The sequence below is a fragment of the Nerophis lumbriciformis genome, linkage group LG07 (genome assembly GCF_033978685.3).
Source record: "Nerophis lumbriciformis linkage group LG07, RoL_Nlum_v2.1, whole genome shotgun sequence".
Classification (NCBI taxonomy): Eukaryota; Metazoa; Chordata; class Actinopteri; order Syngnathiformes; family Syngnathidae; genus Nerophis; species Nerophis lumbriciformis.
Genome location: NC_084554.2, coordinates 43975621 through 44000000, shown reverse-complemented (window position 1 = coordinate 44000000; position 24380 = coordinate 43975621). Strand labels below are relative to the sequence as shown.

The 24380-nt window shown below is 41.5% G+C and overlaps 1 protein-coding gene across 2 annotated transcripts in view; it reads left to right on the top strand.

Moving 5' to 3' along the window:
• Window positions 1-24380, top strand: part of drosha (drosha ribonuclease III) — a 298514-nt gene that overhangs the window by 208932 nt on the left and 65202 nt on the right. For both annotated transcript variants that reach the window (XM_072913522.1, XM_061965099.1), the window contains exon 25: window positions 6260-6417. In XM_072913522.1, coding sequence (XP_072769623.1) covers window positions 6260-6417 — 158 coding nt within the window. The remainder of the gene's footprint in view (window positions 1-6259; window positions 6418-24380) is intronic.

The following is a 24380-nucleotide window of genomic DNA, read 5'->3' as shown; positions in this document are numbered from 1 at the left end:
TTGGCCCATTTGTAATGAAAATACAAAAAACATTTTGTGGTTCTTGAGCTATGTACTAGTTTTGTATTCCTGGGTGGGGGTCTTGCTTTGGAAATAATTTGTACCCCTTTCAGAGATCAAATTTAGTTCCCCTGAAACATTCACATGCTGCACAATGAGATGTAAGCATGGCTTACAGTGTACATTCCTGTTACTTTCTGTCTGTAAAATATATATTTGTAGCTTTTCTTTAATCTAGCAACAGCATTTCATGACTAATATTAATAAATTAGCATTCTTAATGAATGACAGTAGAATAAGCACACATTTGATTGGGGAGTCATAGTCTTAACGACCTGGCATTAACACTTTGTGTGGTGTTGGAGTTGTCCGACTTTTTGTACAATCTGAAATGACTCCGTGGCTAAGTGCCATGTGTGCGTGTGTTGGTGCAGTTGAGAGTGAGCAAGCGGCTGCTGTTGATATGACAGATGACACAGTGTTGTGTTGGCCTGGTTTGTACAACAGAAAATGACCAGTTTTTCTAGATAGAAGTTTTTTACTAATGTTTTTGGTGTAGTTACGGCCGACAATAAATTTCTTTGAAGGAATTCCTGTCCTCCTCAAAGTGTTGCATAATCATACAGAATAAATTATGTTTATTTTGTTTAGAGGTCAAATGGGATTAGATTTTTTGCACGGCATATATTATTTGGATTGGAGGAGTCTCAAAGTGGTCAGACCCTCAGATATTGCCGGCAGCTTGTGTAGATAACAGGAAGTATATTTTGAATATAGAAAATGAAGTTATGTGTTAAAGCAGTGATTCTCAACTGGCGGTTCAATCACAGGCCCATTTTTATTTTATTTTTTAACTCGTCCTTTCCATATCCATGGAAACATATTATTCAACCAGATGCCCGTATGTGCTGTACAGATTTGCCGAGACGAGAAGTGTGGAATACTTTTGTTGCGGTGTTTATTGTTTAACAGGTCTGTTTAACGCAGACCCTTTTTTAATGGATTGTGGGTTTTTATATGGTAGATATGAGACATTTGCAAACAAGTCAAGTCTTTTGAGCTGCTTTTTTAAGTAAACAATGAGAACCCATTTGCAGTTGTGAGTTGCTTGTTTGCGAGCTGATCTTACTCAACTGTCTCAATAAATAAAAATGTGGAGTAAAAGTTATTTGGTTTCAGGAGTTCAATTAAAGACGTCATAGTAAATTGTTTTTCTACATTTAAAACATTTCCTTATGGTCCACATCAGGGGTTCTAAACCTTTAGAACCTCTGCGCCCAACTTTTCCATTAATGAGGGGCCCAATCAAATATTAACACTGAATTTTAATCGTATTCAATAATTATATCTAACCTACTTACAGTTTACAACCTTGTCAAATGATATGAAACCAGGTGTTAATCACAAAGAATAGTAGTTAATTAACATAAAAACCATAGGTTGGGTCAGGCTGGAAAAAAAAGTACTAACTAGGGATGTCCGATAATGGCTTTTTGCCAATATCCGATATTCCGATATTGTCCAACTTTTTAATTGCCGATATCAACCGATATATACAGTCGTGGAATTAACATATTATTATGCCTAATTAGGACAACCAGGTACGGTGAAGATAAGGTACTTTAAAAAAATAAATAAATAAATAAAATAATCCATCCATCCATCCATTTTCTACCGCTTATTCCCTTTGGGGTTGCGGGGGGCGCTGGAGCCTATCTTAGCTACAATCGGGCGGAAGGCGGGGTACACCCTGGACAAGTCGCCACCTCATCGCAGGGCCAACACAGATAGACAGAAAACATTCACACTCACATTCACACACTAGGGCCAATTTAGTGTTGCCAATCAACTTATCCCCAGGTGCATGTCTTTGGAAGTGGGAGGAAGCCGGAGTACCCGGAGGGAACCCACGCAGTCACGGGGAGAACATGCAAACTCCACACAGAAAGATCCCGAGCCCGGGATTGAACCCAAGACTACTCAGGACCTTCGTATTGTGAGGCAGATGCACTAACCCCTCTGCCACCGTGAAGCGTAAATAAAATAAGATAAATAAATTAAAAACATTTTCTAGAATAAAAAAGAAAGTAAAACAATATAAAAACAGTTACATAGAAACTAGTAATTAATGAAAATTAGTAAAATTAACTGTTAAAGGTTAGTACTATTAGTGGACCAGCAGTATCCTTTGCAGACTCTATTGATATATATTGATATATAATGTAGGAACCAGAATATTAATAACAGAAAGAAACAACCCTTTTGTGTGAATGAGTGTAAATGGGGGAGGAAGGTTTTTTGGGTTGGTGCACTAATTGTAAGTGTATCTTGTGTTTTTTATGTTGATTTAATTAAAAAAAAAAAAAAAAAACGATACCGATAATAAAAAAAAAACGATACCGATAATTTCCGATATTACATTTTAACGCATTTATCGGCCGATAACATTGGCAGGCCGATATTATCGGACATCTCTAGTACTAACCTATACTGCATAAGAAGGGACACATAAATAACTGATGAAAAATACATTTACATACAATTATGTTATGCTAAACTAAAATAATGATAAATACTCCAGCGCCCCCCGCGACCCCAAAGGGAATAAGCGGTAGAAAATGGATGGATGGATGGATGTTTCTTAACTAAAGTATCAATAAAATTAAAATGGAAATATCATCATCATCGGCGGTCACTCGAAGCGAGTATGACAATCCTCCTGGTAGGGGGGTATCCAATTATGGAGGATGCCTGTGCGTGACTTTGTTTAACGTGGGGAGACTGGTGCACAGACAGTCACCACACCATCCTTGACAGATCAGGGTCCAGTGACATGGAGTCCAAGACGACTGGGGACCCTTTTTTGCTGCAGCCTTCATCCGCCATCCCAGCCGTTGTGACGCTCCATAGGGTTAGCAGTCATCCTCCGCCTGTTCCACCGTTGAGGCCTTTGGTTGTTATTTCCCCATAACTTGGCCCACATGGATGTGGGGGTGCCTTCTTCCGCCATCCCAGCCGTTGCGGTAGTTCTTACATCTATCGTCTTCCGCCTGCTGCGCCGTTGAGGTCTTCACCGTATCCCTGGCTCGGGGGCAGTCGGGTACTAGGCCTTTGGCAAGGGCCACCTGGGGTAACAGTAGTAAAGGGGTTAACCTCCTCGTACCCCAAGAACCCATAGAGGACTTTAACATCATGCCCAGGACTGAAAATGCAAATAACAATACAGCTTCACCACTTCAGTCATCATTTTTGTGCTTAAGAAACTTCTCTCGGAGTTTCACTCCAGACTTCTTCTGTATGTTTGATATTGTCATTACTGCCACAAGTGGTAAAAAAGTGTATTACAATTCAGTACGACTGCGACTGATAAACACCACAGCTGAGAAATACATATTTTTTTGAGGCCCTCTTGAAGGCGCTCACAGCCCAAAAATGGGCCCCGGCCCTTGGGTAAAAAACACTGGTGTCCATAACTGGTTCTTTGGTCCTAGAGGGGGGGGGGGGCTACCCACATATGCGGTCCTCTCCAAGGTTTCTCATAGTCATTCACATCGACGTCCCACTGGGGTGAGTTTTTCCTTGCCCTTATGTGGGCTCTGTACCGAGGATGTCGTTGTGGCTTGTGCAGCCCTTTGAGACACTTGTGATTTAGGGCTATATAAATAAACATTGATTGATTGATTGATTGGTCAAAATGTTATAGATTGTTTTATAGACTTCCTTCAAGCTGCTTTCTGACCCTCGCTTCAGGATGCGCCGTTTTGTGGGCGGTTTTATATACGTGCCTCCACTTCGACTGGGTTACCTCCCCGTCAGCCGTGTTGTAGTTTTTAGCGCTTCCATTACGTGTCTACTGACAGATATAAGTTTGAACTGTACAGTGCTTTGTATTAGAACTGGCAACAGTGGAAGATGCATGTGCATGTACGAGCCGGTCTGCTTCACAACAAGAGAATAGAAAAACAGAAGGGGCTTATTTACTACAATGTCAGACTAGAATGGCGGATTTGCGCAAATATCTTCTGGTAAACTTCTTCCATATGACACCACGACTAGGAACGCGTCACAAATTGGGCACATTTGAAATGCCTCGTTTAGAAGAAGTATAAAGGAAAGCGAGACCGCTATATTAATTTCTTCGCCATTTCTCCATTGTTTGATTTCAAATTTTGGAGACAAAAACAGGTACCAATGGGTAAGAAAAGTTGGTCTTGCATAATAGGTCCCCTTTAAGTCAAATACACCAATGAAAGGCTCAGGAACATCCATCCATCCATTTTCTACCGCTTATTCCCTTCGGGGTCTCGGGGGGCGCTGGAGCCTATCTCAGCTACAATCGGGCGGAAGGCAGGGTGCACCCTGGACAAGTCGCCACCTCATCGCAGGGCCAACACAGATACAGACAACATTCACACTCACATTCACACACTAGGGCCAATTTAGTGTCGCCAATCAACCTATCCCCAGTGCATGTCTTTGGAGGTGGGAGGATGCCGGAGTACCCGGAGGGAACCCACGCAGTCACGGGGAGAACATGCAAACTCCACACAGAAAGATCCCGAGCCCGGGATTGAACCCAAGACTACTCAGGACCTTCGTATTGTGAGGCAGATGCACTAACCCCTCTGCCACCGTGCTGCTCAGGAACATTTTGCAGTTAATTTTTTTTATTAGATCCTGACTTCCAGGGGTAGTTTTGAATATGAAACTTTTTGACAATTTTTCAAATTTTATGGGATACTAAAATGGGGGTTTTATTAGCTGTGAACCAAAATCATTAAAATCATGAAGAAATACATCCTTGAAATGTTTCACCCTGCGCGAAGTGATGGCCATCTTTAATGGTGATGTGGGTCCCACAGCCAAACCAGTCTCGAACCACTGCATTATTGCAGTCCAGGTAAATCAAGTCAAATGGTTATTTTAGGATGCAACAGTTAAGGATTATTATTTATTTATCATCATACTAGGACAGGGGTCGGCAACCTTTACCAGTCAAAGAGCCATTTTGACCAGTTTCGCAAATTATAGAAAACAATGGGAGCCGCAAAATTTCTTGAAATTTTAAATGAAATAACACTGTCTACAAAGTTTTTTTTTTGCTTTGTGCTATGTATAAACCAGGGATTCTCAGACACGCTGCCCACACTTTTATATGGAATTTGAAAGCTGGTGCGGCACGCGGGTTTTAAATGAATGGCGCTTGCCATCGTCATGCGTGCCGTGATGGTACAGCATATAGCACCCACTACAACCAGCGTGCCTGATCAGCCACACGTTGTATGGTGTTTCCGCTTGCTCACTTAAGAGACAGCAAGGCATACTTGGTCAACAACCACACAAGTTACACTGACGGTGGCGGTATAAAAAAAACTATAACACTCTTACTAATAATGCGCCACACTGTGAACCCACACCAAGCAAGAATGACAAACACATTTCGGGAGAACATCTGCACAGTAACACAACATAAACACAACAGGACAAATACCCAGAATCCCATGCAGCCCTAACTCTTCTGGGATACATTATACACCCCCGCTACCAAACCCCGCCCACCTCAACCGACGCACAGAGAGGGGGGGGGGGGGTTGATGTGTGAGGGAGCAGGGTTGGGGTGGGGGCGGGGTTTGGTGGTAGCAGGGGTGTATAATGTAGCCCGGAAGAGTCAGGGCTGCATGGGATTCTGGGTGTTTGTTCTGTTGTGTTTATGTTGTGTTAAGGTGCAGATGTTCTCCCGAAATGTGTTTGTCATTCTTGTTTGGTTTTGGTTCAAAGTGTGGTGCATTATTAGTAAGAGTGTTAAAGTTGTTTTATATGGCCACCGTCAGTGTAACCTGTGTGGCTGTTGACAAAGTATGCCTTGCTGTCACGTACGTGTGGAAGCAGAAGATGTATATTGTATAACAAGTGTTGGGCTGGCACGCTGTTAATACAGATTGTAGAGAGCGCCAAATGCTGTACCATCATGGCACGCCCTTATTATAGCTGTAAGGGTGAAAATCGGTGAATATTAATCCCGGGAGTTTTCTGCGAGAGGCACTGAAATCCGGAAGTCTCACGGGAAAATTGGGGGGTTCAGCAAGTAAGCTGCTAAGCCGCATCGGAGTGATCAAAGAGCCGCATGCGGCTCCGGAGCCGCGGGTTGCCGACCCCTGTACTAGGATTATTATATTGACGCTAATGGTCATCTCTAAGCCAAGCATGAAGCAAAGTATTTGACATCATGTGACTGTGCTGTACACGCTGTGATTGGCAGGTCCAGGAGCCGCAGACGGACAGGCAGCTGGTGGAGACGTCACCCGTCCTGCAGAAACTGACCGGCTTCGAGGACTCCATCGGGGTGCTGTTCACGCACGTGCGCCTGCTGGCCCGAGCCTTCACGCTGCGGACGGTGGGCTTCAACCACCTGACGCTGTAAGTACATTTGTACCCTTGCTTTGTCAGTAAGTCAGACTTACAGGCAATTAGACGCCATTGCAAATGAGCTCCCTGCTGATTTGTCACCGATGTCCCCGTTAAATGCCGCTCGTCTTTCGGCTGAGGAGGGACCCGACTTTTTGGAAATGTTTCCATTCTCTGCGTGGTCAATTTATGTCCTTGTCCTAATCTAATTTGACAGATGTTTCTCTCATTGCCACGGTCTCTCAACCCCGTCAGTGAACGGCTCTTCACTTTGTTTCGCTCACAAACTGCACTTGTACATTCTGTCTGGGAGAGATTATGGCTATGATTATTCACTGTTAATTAATGTTTCCCGGCGAGGCCGCGGCGATTTAACCGCTTCCGCTCAGAGAACGGCAGACATCATTGTGTCTCGGCGCCGCCATCCTCGCTTGCTTTGAGTAGATTGCAGGTCTTGTTAGAAAACCATAATGAGACAGTTCACGCTTGTTTGTGTTGCGACGGTTGCTTAGCCCGCTCGTCCGCGCAAATCCCGAGTTTGACAGCAAAAGCAAATTAGCCTTAGCAACGCACCTGAAGTCTTATTGGCAGGCTGCGCTCTACTTGCTTGCTTACTTGCTTGCTACTTTGCTTTGTTGCCATGACGCTAGTACGTGTATGTGTGTGTTGTGTGTGTTGCGTGCACACTAGGGATGTCCCGATCCAGGTTTTTGCACTTCCGATCCGATACCGATATTGTTTTTGCACTTCCGATCCGATACCGATACTGACCGATACTGGCCTATCCCAGCATGTATTAAAGTTTAAAGTTATTTAGCCTACTTAGTTGTCAGAATCATGTTGAAAAGGGTTTTAGTACTCTTGATAACAACGAGCCAGGTGAATTAGGGGAGTTTGAATAATACACAATGGTTGGTAACAAGAAACTGACCTGTTTATTCAAGGATAAACACAAAATAGACAAAATTATACATGACAAACATAAATGGCATCATTGAAACTAGGGCTGGGCGATATGGCTTTTTTTTAATATTGCGATATTTTAAGGCCATATTGCGGTACACGATATATATCTCGATATTTTGCCTCAGCCTTGAATGAACACTTGATGCATATAATCACAGCAGTATGATGATTCTATGTGTTTTGATTGATTGATTGAGACTTTTATGAGTAGGTTGCACAGTGAAGTACATATTCCGTACAATTGACCACTAAATGGTAGCACCCGAATAAGTTTTTCAACTTGTTTAAGTCGGGGTCCACTTAAATTGATTCATGATACAGATATATACTATCAGATATATACTATCATCATAATACAGTCATCACACAAGATAATCACATTTAATTATTTACATTATTTATAATCCAGGGTGTGGAGGGGGCGCGCCGGATGTAAGTGTCAAAAAGACAGCCAAAAGAGTTTGATATGAGAATAAATCTAAAGTTAAAATATAGTGTAGAAATGCACCCATTTGCAGGAAATGTAGTCTTGATTTTCAAAATTTTCTTTCAAGGCTTGCATGTCCACATTAAAACATTCTTTTTCATACTGCATCAATATATGCTACTTTTAAACTTTCATGCAGAGAAGGAAATCACAACTAAAAAAATCACTAATTTCTTCATACGGTGTTGATGTGGAAATTTTTGCCTCGGCATTTTGATGGTGTGGGCGTGTGGCGCCGAATGGAGATAAGCGTCTCGACAGACGTTACAATATTTGAACAATGATGACGAAAACTGTTTTGTCTGTCATGTCCGTGTGTCGAAAATTGTTATGCGCTTATTTTTTTATTTGATTTTGTGCGTGGCATATAATTGCTATGCGCAGAGGACGTTTGAGCAGTGCGCAATTGCACAAACGCGCACCTTAGAGAGAACGTTGCTAGCACGGCTGCGCTAGCATCACAGCTAACGTTAGCCATGCTGCTACCTCTCTGCTGGGAGAGGACGTATACGTATGTGACGTATGACGTGACATTATGTGACGTGTGTAAGAAGGTGCACTTGCTGTCTGTGAGAAGGAGACACAGGAAAGAGTGAGAAGAGCCTGTCGTGTAATGCCAGCAGCTAAAAGCAACTGCGTGAGAATCCACAGACCTGTGGATGTGTTAAAGGTGTGCTGGAAAATGCGGAACGGAAATTAGGGAGCAGCAAAAAAGTGGAATGTATTATTTAAATCGGTGCGTTGGAAAACACGGACCGGAGTTTTTTTTTTTAACTGGATCTGGATCGGCATTTTCCCATGCCTTGCCGATACGCATTTTTTGGCAAATATCGGCTGCCGATCCGATCCAAATATCAGATCGGGACATCCCTAGTGCACACACTAACATGCTGCTGGCGCCTGTCACTTTAAATGTCAGAGGTCAGGGTGGTCAGCGCTTTACTTACTCCTATAAAACTATAAAAGAAAGGGCATCTCTATCCTCCTTCAAAACCGCAATAAAAGTACACCTCCAGGCAACTTCAACCCTAAACTAAGACCCTCCCCGGATTGTTGTTAATAATCAAACGTAAACAATCAAATGCAGATATTTTTCTTATACCTTCTGATCTCTCTCTCTCTATGTCCACTACTTGCTGTACATATCCTACCAAGTCAGACCTACACTGTTTCAATATCCATTTCTCTGTTCTCAATTGTTGATGACTGATGATAACAACCAAACCTAACCCCCCCCTCACACCCCTAATTGTAAATAATGTAAATAATTCAATGTATACACCCTGATGATTATCTTGTGTGATGACTGTATTATGATGATAGTATATATGATAGTATATATCTGTATCATGAATCAATTTAAGTGGACCCCGACTTAAACAAGTTTGAAAAAATTATTCGGGTGTTACCATTTAGTGGTCAATTGTACGTAATATGTACTTCACTGTGCAACCTACTAATAAAAGTCTCAATCAATCAATCAATCAAACTTAAAACACTTCCAACTCTTCATCCCGCCCACCTCAGCACTACATTAATGTTGTTATTGCAAAACAACTAATCATTTTTAAAGGGGAACTGCACTTTTTTTGGAATTTGGTTTATCAAGCCAATCAATCATGGGCAGCACGGTGGAAGAGGGGTTAGTGCATCTGCCTCACAATACGAAGGTCCTGAGTAGTCTTGGGTTCAATCCCGGGCTCGGGATCTTTCTGTGTGGAGTTTGCGTGTTCTCCCCGTGACTGCGTGGGTTCCCTCCGGGTACTACGGCTTCCTCCCACCTCCAAAGAAATGCACCTGGGGATAAGTTGATTGGCAACACTAAAATTAGCCCTAGTGTGTGAATGTGAGTGTGAATGTTGTCTGTCTGTCTTATCTGTGTTGGCCCTGCGATGAGGTGGCGACTTGTCCAGGGTGTACCCCGCCTTCCGCCCGATTGTAGCTGAGATAGGCTCCAGCGACCCCAAAAGGGAATAAGCGGTAGAAAATGGATGGATGGATGGATGGTTTATCAAGCACAAATGTTTTTCTTTTTTGTAATGCATTTTGTCTTGTAAATAAACATTAGCAAAAGTCAGCCAACAATGGAGCCAAAGGAAGTCACTCTAAAAAACCTCTATCAACGTTTTATATACATGCTATATTATGTAATGTAGTAACAGGCACATTCATAATAACATGTAATATTTACATACTGTATTTTGCTTATTTTAAGCATACATCAGCATATTAATTTCAACAACAACAACTACTGCTAAACATGGCAGACTTCATCAGAACCATCAAAGACTACTTTGGGACAAATGATGATCAAACAAGCGTATATAAGTGTCTTTCTTGCCATTTCCGGGTATAAATTGATTGTCAAAGTTGACCAACTTTTCGGTTTATGTCCACATCCTTCTACTATCCAGCTGAGTGGCATGATTTATAAACTAGAATGAACTTTTACCGGCTCAGAACCGATGCAGAAGCAGCAACTCAGTATGTCAATACTGTAGCTGCGGAAGTTTGTTAGCTCTCTTTGATGACGGTGCGGCTAAATGTAGATTGTCTGCATTATCGCTTATTAAAGTTAAGTACCAATGATTGTCACACACACACTAGGTGTGGCGAAATGATTCTCTGCATTTGATCCATCCTCTTGATCACCCCCTGGCAGGTGAGGGGTGCAGTTATGATAACAATATTGCAATGAGATGTTAATGGAGTATTGTTGTTGTTTTTTTAGATGGCTTTATGTGCGTAACAGAGTACTCCCATTAGCTGCATTCTTAGCCACCTCGTACTTGCCGTATTTTACAACTTAGAATGCATACAAAAATAAAAACGTGTCCTTGTCTTACATAGGGATTTTGAATGATCTAATGTTTTTTTTTTGTTTAAGTGCAGTTCCCCTTAAAAAGGGGTCATATTATGATTTTTGTTCTACCTTTAAAGTGCAGTTCCCCTTTAATACTTAGTTAAGGGTGCACAAAAAATTGATTTGCATCTGAGTTACGATTCTTATTCATCCCGATTCTAAATCAATTTCTAATTTTCAAAAATCGATAAAAAAAAAATTATATATATATATATAGTTTGCTTTATCCATCTCCGGGTTGGGGAGGAGATCTTGCTCCAAGTGGAGGAGTTCAAGTACCTTGGAGTCTTGTTCACGAGTGAGGGAAGAGTGGATCGTGAGATCGACAGGCGGATCGGTGCGGCGTCTTCAGTAATGCGGACGCTGTATCGATCCGTTGTGGTGAAGAAGGAGCTGAGCCGGAAGGCAAAGCTCTCAATTTACCGGTCGATCTACGTTCCCATCCTCACCTATGGTCATGAGCTTTGGGTTATGACCGAAAGGACAAGATCACGGGTACAAGCAGCCGAAATGAGTTTCCTCCGCCGGGTGGCGGGGCTCTCCCTTAGAGATAGGGTGAGAAGCTCTGTCATCCGGGAGGAGCTCAAAGTAAAGCCGCTGCTCCTCCACATCGAGAGGAGCCAGATGTGGTGGTTCGGGTATCTGGTCAGGATGCCACCCGAACGCCTCCCTAGGGAGGTGTTTAGGGCACGTCTGACCGGTAGGAGGCCACGGGGAAGACCCAGGACACGTTGGGAAGACTATGTCTCCTGGCTGGCCTGGGAACGCCTCAGGATCCCCCGGGAAGAGCTGGACGAAGTGGCTGGGGAGAGGGAAGTCTGGGCTTCCCTGCTTAGGCTGATGCCCCCGCGACCCGACCTCGGATAAGCGGAAGAAGATGGATGGATGGATGGATGGATGGATGGAGTTTGCTTTATTTATTTATTTATTTACTTTCAGAAGAATCCGTTTTTAAAAAGACATTTAGGCCATCTCCATGCAAACAGAAGGATCTTTTGTAACCTGTAAAATGTTTTGAAAAAGTTTCATTATAATGATTATAGCAAATAATACAGTGCGAGAATCGGTTAGAACCGAGAATCATGTTGAATCGATTCTGAATCGAATCGTCATCAAATCGTTAGGTTCCCAAAGATTCACACCCCTGCCTACAGTATTTTATTTTGTAATTCATGTTTGTTGGCTAATAGGTAGGTAGGTTGACCTGAATAGAAGCAACTTTTATCAGTAATGCTCCCCCTACACACACACACACACACACACACACACACACACACACACACACACACTCACACTCACACTCACACACCAAAAAACCAAAGGTGAGTCCAAAGTGGGTCAAGCTGCAGCACTGGAGGAGGAGGAAGAAAAAGGAGGTGGGATAAGACAGAGATAGGTCAGACAATCAGGTAGGCAGCAGATGACAAGACAGGACAACAGCTGACCTTTGACCTCCCCGCCTTATATAGAGGACAAACTGACCTTGAAAACGACCCAGTGGAGATGCCCCGGCCTCCTGCCCCCAGGCACTGGGCTTCCCACCTCGCCTGGCAACAGTCGGGCAATCATTTTATTTGTGGAAGTAAGCCCATATCTATCTTCTTTGCTACTGTCCTTAAACATGCAATATTGAGATTTAGGATGTGTAGCAAAGCCTGCTGTGGTATGTTCTCCCATGTCAGGTGTGCACATACACACTAGCTAGGGGGCGAGATTTAATATAACAGACGCCATGTGCGACAGGAGGACCACACGCTGGCAACACTAGCATGGCTGTGTGTGCTGAAGTGCTAACATTACAGTCACATTTTAATACAAACCAATTTTCAAGCTTTAATCAAGTGCCTTAAAGGGCTTCACAAACCACAAGAACATCCTTTGATCTGAACCCACACCCGGGCACGGTAAAACTCCAATGAGGAGAAAAAAAAGGGACACATTTTAACAGCAACATTATGCTACGTTAGCTTTTTGCTAAAGAAAAGCAATTCTTACAATGAAGGTATAATAGCCAAAGCTCCAGGCTTAAGATGTGTAGTGAAGCCTGCATATATGATTATATATATGCAAGCATATGTGTATTTATATACAGTATCAATGTGTGTGTGTGTGTGTGTGTGTGTGTGTGTGTGTGTGTGTGTGTGTGTGTGTGTGTGTGTGTGTGTGTGTGTGTGTGTGTGTGTGTGTGTGTGTGTGTGTGTGTGTGTGTGTGTGTGTGTGTGTGTGTGTGTGTGTGTGTGTGTGTGTGTATATATATATATATATATATATATATATATATATATACACAGTCATGGTCAAAAGTTTACATACACTTGTAAAGAACATAATGTTATGGCTGTCTTGAGTTTCCAATAATTTCTACGACTCTTATTTTTTTGTGATAGAGTGATTGGAGCACATACTTGTTTGTCACAAATAACATTATAAATGATAAATGGGTTGTACTTGTATAGCGCTTTTCTACCTTCAAGGTACTCAAAGCGCTTTGACACTACTTCCACATTTACCCATTCACACACACATTCACACACTGATGGAGGGAGCTGCCATGCAAGGCGCTAACCAGCACCCATCAGGAGCAAGGGTGAAGTGTCTTGCTCAGGACACAACGGACATGACGAGGTTGGTACTAGGTGGGGATTGAACCAAGGACCCTCGGGTCGCGCACGGCCATTCTTCCACTGCGCCACGCCGTGGAAGAATTCATGAAGTTTGGTTTTCTTATGAATTTATTATGGGTCTACTGAAAATGTGAGCAAATGTGCTGGGTCAAAAGTATACATACAGCAATGTTAATATTTGGTTACATGTCCCTTGGCAAGTTTCACTGAAATAAGGTGCTTTTGGTAGCCATCCACAAGCTTCTGGCAAGCTTCTGGTTGAATTTTTGACCACTCCTTTTGACAAAATTGGTGCAGTTCAGCTAAATTTGTTGGTTTTCCGACATGGACTTGTTTCTTCAGCATTGTCCAAATTTTCTCAATGGGGTTTAATTCAGGACTTTGGGAAGGCCATTCTAAAACCTTAATTCTAGACTGATTTAGCCATTCCTTTACCAATTTTGACGTATGTTTGGGGTCATTGTCCTGTTGGAACACCCGATTGCGCCCAAGACCCAACCTCCCGGCTGATAATTTTAGGTTGTCCTGAAGAATTTGGAGGTAATCCTCCTTTTTCATTGTCCCATTTACTCTCTGTAAAACACCAGTTCCATTGGCAGCAAAACAGGCCCAGAGCATAATACTACCACCACCATGCTTGACGGTAGGATGGGTTTTCCTGGGATTAGTGTTCTTGGGATTAAAGGTCTCACTATTTCTCCTCCAAACATATTGCTGGGTAATGAGGCCAAACAGCAACATTTTTTTTCATCTGACCAAAGGGGCGGTATAGCTCGGTTGGTAGAGCGGCCGTGCCATCAACTTGAGGGTTGCAGGTTCGATCCCCGCATCCGCCATCCTAGTTACTGCCGTTGTGTCCTTGGGCAAGACACTTTACCCACCTGCTCCCAGTGCCACCCACACTGGTTTAAATGTAACTTAGATATTGGGTTTCACTATGTAAAGCGCTTTGAGTCACTAGAGAAAAGCGCTATATAAATATAATTCACTTCACTTTCCTCCGGAAAGTCTTATCTTTGACCATATGATCAGCAGCAAACTTAAGACGAGCCTTAAGGTGTCGCTTCTGGAGCAAGAGCTTCCTTCTTGCATGGTAGCTCTCAGTCCAAAACACGCTTCACTGTGGACACTGACACCTGTGTTCCAGCAGCTTCCAATTCATTGCAGACCTGCTTTTTGTTGGTTCTCGGTTGACTCTTGATCATCCTAACCAATTTTCTCTCAGCAGCAGGTGATAGCTTGCGTTTTCTTCCTGATCGTGGCAGTGACAAAACTGTGCCATGCACTTTATACTTGCGAACTATTGTCTAGACAGTTGCTCTTGGGACCATAAGCTGCTTTAAAATGGCTCCAAGTGACTTTCCTGACTTGTTCAAGTCAATTATTAGTTTTTCTAGATCTGTGCTGAGTTCCTTTGACTTTCCCATTGTCGCGTTTGTAACCGAGTCTAATGACTGCATCACATGAGCCCTATTTAAATGGGCTCAGAGAAGTCAACAGGTGTCGTCAATCATAATCACTCACATGAAGTTAAGAGGCCATGCCGTGAAACTAATTTGATTTGATTGTAACGTATGTTGCAGTATGTATACTTTTGACCCGAGGGATTTGGTCACATTTTCAGTACACCCATAATAAATTCATAAAAGAACCAAACTTCATGAATGTTTTTTGTGACCATCAAGTATGTGCTCCAATCACTCTATCACAAAAAAATAAGAGTTGTAGAAATTATTGGAAACTCAAGACAGCCATGACATTATGTCCTTCACAAGTGAATGTAAACTTTTGACCACGACTGTATGTGTGTGTGTGTGTGTGTGTGTGTATATATATATATATATATATATATATATATATATATATACATATCGTATTTTCTGATGTTGTTGTTTTTGTTGATGTTGTCTCTCGTATCCCTTTTTGTCCCCGCAATTCAATACAAATAAGGCAACAAGAGAAGTACCCCACATTTCTCTTTTGTAAAGTATATCTGTTCAGCAGATATGGGCATCTACATCAAAATTTGATTTGCCTGACTGGCGGGACAGGACTTGTTATTAAAAAAAATAAAAAAATGAAACGTGTGTACAGTTAACAATTTGACACCGTAACAGACCATTGAAAAAACCTTTAAAATCCATAGAACATGTATTTTGTTCTTTACAAGTGGTGTATGTCGTATAAAAGATAACTTCTTTGGATGCATTATGGTTACATCATTAAAAAACACTTTTGCATAACGAGGTTCGTTTAATGTCCACTTGCATTGGGGCCACACAGCCAGGGCAGTAACTCACCAGATCCAACAGATGGCGCTGTGGTCTGTCAGTAGGCAATCACTTTTTCTTTCTTTCTTTCTTTCTTTAGTTTATTTTGAACATGAACACACTTACAGTATAATACATCACACCATTTCATATCATTCACTTTACATCATGTCCGAAAAGGAGTAGGAAGAAGCAAAGCTTATTTAATCCTACCCCTTTCCCACTTCAGAGCGTTTACAAATATATACATTCATTTACTGACCTTTTTATAATAGAATGACATCTGTGAATTAGTGTATACTAGGGATGTCCCGATCCGATATTTGGATCGGATCGGCCGCCGATATTTGCCAAAAAATGCGTATCGGCAAGGCATGGGAAAATGCCGATCCAGATCCAGTTTAAAAAAAACTCCGGTCCGTGTTTTCCAACGCACAGATTTAAATAATACATTCCACTTTTCTGCTGCTCCCTCATTCCGTTCCGCATTTTCCAGCACACCTTCAACACATCCACAGGTCTGTGGATTCTCACGCAGTTGCTTTTAGCTGCTGGCATTACACGACAGGCTCTTCCCACTCCTTCTTCTGTCTCCTTCTCACAGACAGCAAGCGCAACTTCTTACACACGTCACATACTGTCACGTCATACGTCACATACTGTCACGTCATACGTCACATACTGTCACGTCATACGTCACATACGTATACGTCCTCTCCCAGCAGAGAGGTAGCAGCATGGCTAACGTTAGCTGTGATGCTAGCACAGCCGCTAAGGTGCGCGCCTGCTCAAACGTCCTCTGCGCACGGCAAATCTATGCCACGCACAAAGTCAAATAAAAAAATAAGCGCATAACAATTTTCAACACACGGACACGGCAGAGAAAACAGTTTTCGTCATCATTGTTCAAATATGGTAAGGTCTGTCGAGACGCTTATCTCCATTCGGTGCCACACGTCCACACCATAAAAATGACGAGGCAAAAATTTCCACATCAAAACCGTATGAAAAAATTAGTGATTTTTTTAGTTGTGATTTCCTTCTCTGCATGAAAGTTTAAAAGTAGCATATATTAATGCAGTATGAAGAATAATGTTTTAATGTAGACATGCAAGCCTTGAAAGAACATTTTGAAAATCAAGACTACATTTCCTGCAAATGGGTGCATTTCTACCCTATATTTTAACTTTAGATTTATTCTCATATCAAACTCTTTTGGCTGTCTTTTTGACACTTACATCAGGCACACCCCGGATTATAAATAATTCAATGTGATTATCTTGTATGATGACTGTATTATGATGATAGTATATATCTGATAGTATATATCTGTATCATGAATCAATTTAAGTGGACCCCGACTTAAACAAGTTGAAAAACTTATTGGGGTGTTACCATTTAGTGGTCAATTGTACGGAATATGTACTTCACTGTGCAACCTACTAATAAAAGTCTCAATCAATCAATCAAAAGACATAGAATCATCATACTGCTGTGATTATATGCATCAAGTGTTCATTCAAGGCTACGGCAAAATATCCAGATATATATTGTGTATCGCAATACGGCCTTAAAATATCGCAATATTAAAAAAAGGCCATATCGCCCAGCCCTAGTTTCAATGATGCCATTTCTGTTTGTCATGTATAATTTTGTCTATTTTGTGTTTATCCTTGAATAAACAGGTCAGTTTCTTGTTACCAACCATTGTGTATTATTCAAACTCACCTAATTCAGCTGGCTAGTTGTTATCAAGAGTACTAAAACCCTTTTCAACATGATTCTGACAACTAAGTAGGCTAAATAACTTTAAAATTGAATACATGCTCGGATAGGCCAGTATCGGTCAGTATCGGTATCGGATCGGAAGTGCAAAAACAATATCGGTATCGGATCGGAAGTGCAAAAACCTGGATCGGGACATCCCTAGTGTATACAACAGTTTTGTAATATGTAATTAATTAATTCAGTTATTATTAACATACTGAGATGAAGAATATCTTATTTTCAATAAGGTTGATAGTAATTCTCATAATTCTTCTTCTTTGTACTTTGTAAGCACTATTCATTTGAACAACCTCTTAAACTGGATCATATCAGTACAATGTTTAACTTCATTACTTAATCCATTCCATATATAAATTCCACATACTGATATGCTAAAGGTTCTAAGTGTTGTACGTGCATACAAATGTTTTAAATTAGATTTTCCTCTAAGGTTATATTCCTCCTCTTTAGTTGAGAAGAATTGTTGTACATTCTTTGGTAGCAGGTTATAGTTTGCTGTGTACATCATTTTAGCTGTTTGCAATTTTACCAAATCATCGAACTTTAATATTATAATTACTTTGTAACAACAGTTCTCGCTTAACATGGTGTGATGGTCTTTAAAACAAGGAGATGTTTTGGGCTACTAGCCGTTGAGTTCTGCTACAGTTTATCATAGAAGAAGTCATACTCGGTTTTTCTTTAGTTGGCTTCCAAAAATGGAGTCCTTTCTTGCAGGAGCGAGTGTCTCTCCTCCTCTTCCTCCTCTTCTTCACACGAGCTGATGAAGGTGTTTCAGATCAAAGTGGAAGCGCCACGCTTTGCCCCCCGACTCCCCTCCAGCTCGCTGCTGCTGCTCCTGCCGCATTGTGCGAGTGAATAAAGGACGAGTGTTCTCGCAGCAAAAGCTCTTTCTTTCTGACCTCCCTTTTCCCTCGCCTTCCTCTTTGCTTCCAGTCGTCACTGCCCAAAATGTGCCTCCTCTTTGTTGGCTATGAAATGTGCTGCTTCTCTTTGTAAGGCAGCCATTGCACTGATTGGATCAGTTGTATTTTTGTGATAGATCATGTCCAGCAAGTGATCCAAAATATCCTTCTGAGGACCAGCGTCCTCTTCAGTTGACATTTTTGTCTATACCTTTTGTCAGTTACACATTTTTGGAAAGAAGATAGCCCTGTTATGCAAAACAAACATGCTACCAGTATGCAGTTTGTTTCCGTTTGACGTGTTCAGTAGTACCTCTACTTACGAGCTCAGTTGGTTCCACAACCGAGCTCTTGACTCAAAATACTCGCTGTTGAAATGAATTAGGGATGTCCCGATCCAGGTTTTTGCACTTCCGATCCGATACCGATATTGTTTTTGCACTTCCGATCCGATACCGATACTGACCGATACTGGCCTATCCGAGCATGTATTAAAGTTTAAAGTTATTTAGCCTACTTAGTTGTCAGAATCATGTTGAAAAGGGTTTTAGTACTCTTGATAACAACTAGCCAGCTGAATTAGGGGAGTTTGAATAATACACAATGGTTGGTAACAAGAAACTGACCTGTTTATTCAAGGATAAACACAAAATAGACAAAATTATACATGACAAACAGAAATGGCATCATTGAAACTAGGGCTGGGCGATATGGCCTTTTTTTAATATTGCGTTATTTTAAGGCCATATTGCGATACACGATATATATCTCGATATTTTGCCTCAGCCTTGAATGAACACTTGATGCATATAATCACAGCAGTATGATGATTCTATGTGTTTTGATTGATTGATTGAGACTTTTATTAGTAGGTTGCACAGTGAAGTACAGATTCCGTACAATTGACCACTAAATGGTAACACCCGAATAAGTTTTTCAACTTGTTTAAGTCGGGGTCCACTTAAATTGATTCATGATACAGATATATACTATCATCATAATACAGTCATCACAAAAGATAATCACATTGAATTATTTACATTATTTATAATCCAGGGTGTGCAGGGGGGCGCCGGATGTAAGTGTCAAAAAGACAGCCAAAAGAGTTTGATATGAGAATAAATCTAAAGTTAAAATATAGGGTAGAAATGCACACCCATTTGCAGGAAATGTAGTCTTGATTTTCAAAATTTTCTTTCAAGGCTTGCATGTCTACATTAAAACATTCTTCTTCATACTGCATTAATACATGCTACTTTTAAATTTTCATGCAGAGAAGGAAATCACAACTAAAAAAATCACTAATTTTTTCATACGGTGTTGATCTGGAAATTTTTGCCTCGGCATTTTAATGGTGTGGATGTGTGGCCCCGAATGGAGATAAGCGTCTCGACAGACGTTACAATATTTGAACAATGATGACGAAAACTGTTTTCTCTGTCGTCCGTGTGTCGAAAATTGTTATGCGCTTATTTTTTTATTTGATTTTGTGCGTGGCATATAATTGCTATGCGCAGAGGACGTTTGAGCAGTGTGCAATTGCACAAGCGCGCACCTTAGAGAGAACGTTGGTCACACGGCTGCGCTAGCATCACAGCTAACGTTAGCCATGCTGCTACCTCTCTGCTGGGAGAGGACGTATACATGTATGTGACGTATGACGTGACAGTATGTTTGTAAGAAGGTGCGCTTCCTGTCTGTGAGAGGGAGACACAGGAAAGAGTAAGAAGAGCCTGTCGTGTAATGCCAGCAGCTAAAAGCAACTGCGTGAGAATCCACAGACCTGTGGATGTGTTGAAGGTGTGCTGGAAAATGCGGAACGGAAATTAGGGCGCAGCAGAAAAGTGGAATGTATTATTTAAATCGGTGCGTTGGAAAACACGGAGCGGAGTTGTTGTTTTTTAACTGGATCTGGATCGGCATTTTCCCATACCTTGCCGATACGCATTTTTTGGCAAATATCGGCGGCCGATCCGATCCAAATATCGGATCGGGACATCCCTAAAATGAATACATATTCATGGAATCCTTGTTTATTGCCTCCAAAACAGTAACAATTTAATGTGAAAAAAGGAAAAACATTTTAGACAATAAATATTATATGAAAATCAATACAATTTAGTGTATGACCAATAACTGTTTTGCCCGCGCAAAAGATGGCTTCTGCTTTAGTACGGTGCCGAGTCTGCAGAATTGCATTGCTAAGATCGAACTGCCTCGTCAAGTTGGAAACTCAGTCAGTCATGATTAGACTTAGACTTAGACTTCCTTTTTATTGTCATTCAAATTTGAACTTTACAGCACAGATAAGAACGAAATTTCGTTACATAAGCTCATGGTAGTGCAGGATAAAAAAGCAATAAGGTGCATATATAAATAAATAAATATATATAAATAATATATGTAATATATATATATAAAATAAATAAATATATATAAATAAATACATAGATTACTGCCTTCTATTAGGCACACTTGCTTTGTTGGCATGGACAATTCTACATAGTCTGACTTAGTTTGTTGCTTGAGTGCTTTTTTATATATAAAAGGAAGAGCGGATGTTTCAGAGCAGATATTACAGAGTTGATTTGATATTTAGTTCACCAACTGGCGGTGCGGAAGCTCATAACTCAAATTTAGACTTCCATCCTAAAGCCTAACAAACAGCCGACAAACAGCTCAAAATGTAAACACATGCTTTATTTATTGTGATTTGGCAGTAAATGACAACAAAATACATTACAGATTAGAAGTCCTGTCTCAGATGTTCTAAATATCAAGCCAACACCACACCAGGCGTCCATGGAGGACGTGACTCACCAGAGACTATGATGATACACAAGTAGCTCCCTCAAAAATAAATTATATTTTGACCTGTTTTTAATTAAAAACCGATGCAGGGCCCCGAGGAGAAGTTTGTCGACGACAGCGTTTTGAAATAATAATGGACTTTATCAAACTTAATTAAAGCCATGGGTGTATTTGGTGAATGGGTACAATTATGTAATCATTCATAAATCTTTGAACAAAAGCCCACTCCTCCAATTTAAACAACACAATAATAAATACATCTGCGGGATACTAAACTGTAGCCTCATCTCGCGGATTGATGGAAGGATGCTCTGCTGCAGTTCCGTAGCTTCTAAAAGGTGGACAATAACCTTTTGACACGTTTCTCTGATCTCCTCTTCCTCTGCATCCTGCGCTCCCTCTTGTGAGCCGCATCAGTTGATGGATATGTGCTGTGCTGCAGCATGTACAGGATATATGTTATCTCCCCTCTCGAGACGGTGCTCTCTTACAGATGCAATTCTGATCTACGGTTCTGTTTAACTGATGGCCAATAGTGCAGCAGTTGTGATGTGCTTGTTTTTTTTTTAACCTTCGTCTTGTGTCGGGGTCGGTACCGACCCGTTTTAGTTTTTAAATGCATAAAAGAACCACATAAATTTATTTTTTTGCATCAAGGCTTTTTGACTTTGTCAGGAACCTCTATTTCAACAAAATAAAACAGTTTTTGTTTTTTTTCACTAAATTATAAAATGTTCTGGTTGAAATGATGACCTTGGTGTTGTTAGGGTCGGTTTCGACCCAGTTATAAAAATAAGATTATAAAGCAATAATTAGAGCCAAAACGGAACACACTGACAGCCATACTTGCCAACCTTGAGACCTCCGATTTCGGGAGGTGGGGGCGTGGTCGGAGGTGGGGCGTGGTTGGGGGCGTGGTTACGAGAGGAGGAGTATATTTACAGCTAGAATTCACCAACTCGAGTATTTCATATATATATATATATATATATATATATATATATACATATATATGTATGAAATACTTGACTTTCAGTGAATTCTAGCTATATATATATATATATATATATATATATATATATATATATATATATATTTATTTTATTATATATATATAAATAAAATAAATACTTGAATTGCAGTGTTCATTTATTTACACATATACACACACATAACACTCATCTACTCATTGTTGTACTTGAAAGTACAATGCAATACAATTCCGGGGCAATGGCACCTATCAAATACACAGTAATGAAAACACAGTTGTTCTACTAACTGTACTGTGTGTTATGAGAATAGAGTATGTGTGTGTGGGGCCCTTTAATAGGTGACAGCATGTGAGGTGAGTGACGTCAGTGAGTGTGTGGGCGAGAGAAGAGAGGGAGCGGGGTAGCGTGAGTGCGGGGAGGGACTTGTTGGTTTTGTGTTGGATTGGCTGTGTGCAAGCAATCAATAAAGCAAGATTTGAAACTAATCGCTGGACTCATCATTCACCCTAAAGTCGTCCGCTGTGGAGACCCACTGCCGGGTAAGGTGAAGGGTGTTGCCCCGAGCATACATCGGCCCTGGAGAAGTGTCTCCCCTGCGCTCTTCGACTACGGTCTCGTTCTTCTGCTTCGTCTCCTTGTGTGCGCACACTGGACTCGGGTCCGCATGGCGCTGGAGGGAGCATGGCCTCCAGCTCCGGCTGAATTCCGGGAGATTTTCGGGAGAAAATTGCTTCCGGGAGGTTTTGCGGGAGAGGCGCTGAATTTCGGGAGTCTCCCGGAAAATCCGGGAGGGTTGGCAAGTATGCTGACAGCCAGCTCCTCTCCTAATCATGTGAGCTTTAGGGGATTCTCATTTTACCTTGTTATCCAGTACAAAAACAAACAAAGACGGGCATGTGAGATCAATTCAGTATAGAGTTGGTAACTTGCAGAGTGCACATCTCCAATTTGCAGCATGCAAAAATGAAAAAAAGATTTCAGTGAGAGAAATTCTGGATAATATTTTTGGTGAAAATGAGGGAGAGGACACAGAGCAGCATAGTGATACGGATGAACAGGTTTCTGAGGAGGAGTATCATCCAGAAGACACGGACACATCTGATGAGTCTGATGAGGAGGTCATACCAAAGACTATAAAAATGGGAGCCATTACCTCCCTGCTTGGCACTCAGCATCAAGGGTTGGAATTAAAATACCAATGATTGTCTCACACACACACTAGGTGTGGCGAAATTATTCTCTGCATTTGACCCATCACCCTTGATCACCCCCTGGGAGGTGAGGGGAGCAGTGGGCAGCAGCGGTGGCCGCGCCCGGGAATCATTTTTGGTGATTTAACCCCCAATTCCAACCCTTGATGCTGAGTGCCAAGCAGGGAGGTAATGGCTCCCATTTTTATAGTCTTTGGTATGACTCGGCCGGGGTTTGAACTCACAACCTACCCATCTCAGGGCGGACACTCTAACCACTAGCCCACTGAGTAGGTCTGGGGGTTAAATTGGGGTTATATTACCAAAAATGATTCCCGGGCGTGGCACCGCTGCTGCCCACTGCTCCCCTCACTTCCCAGGGGGTGAACAAGGGGATGAATCAAATGCAGAGGACAAATTTCACCACACCTAGTGTGTGTGTGACTATCATTGCTACTTTAACTTTAACTTAACTTAACTTGATTTGCTGTTGTTTGTTTGACCTTGCAAATCTATATTTTGTGTTATGACTTGTTCTGCTTTTCATTTTGTTTTTGTCTTAAAGTTCTGTTGCTGAAAAAAATACTTTTCAGCCTTTTTCTTGAAGTAAATATATATGGGTCGAAATTGACCCGTAACAGCATAGATGTTAATTTAGTTAAAATTATTAAAATGAAAAAATAAATAAAACAAATTTATTTCAGAGATGTGTTCTAATACCCCTCAGTCAGGGGTCGGCAACCCGCGGCTCCGGAGCCGCATGCGACTCTTTGATCACTCTGATGCGGCTCAGCAGCTTACTTGCTGAACCCCCCAATTTTCTGTGAGACTTCCGGATTTCAGTGCCTCTCGCAGAAATCTCCCGGAATTAATAGTCACCGATTTTCACCCTTACAGCTATAATAAGGGCGTGTCATGATGGTACAACATTTGGTGCCCTCTACAATCTGTATTAATAGCGTGTCAGCCCAACACTTGTTATACAATACACATCTTCTGCTTGCACACGTACGTGACAGTAAGGCATACTTGGTCAACAGCCACACAGGTTACACTGACGGTGGCCATATAAAACAACT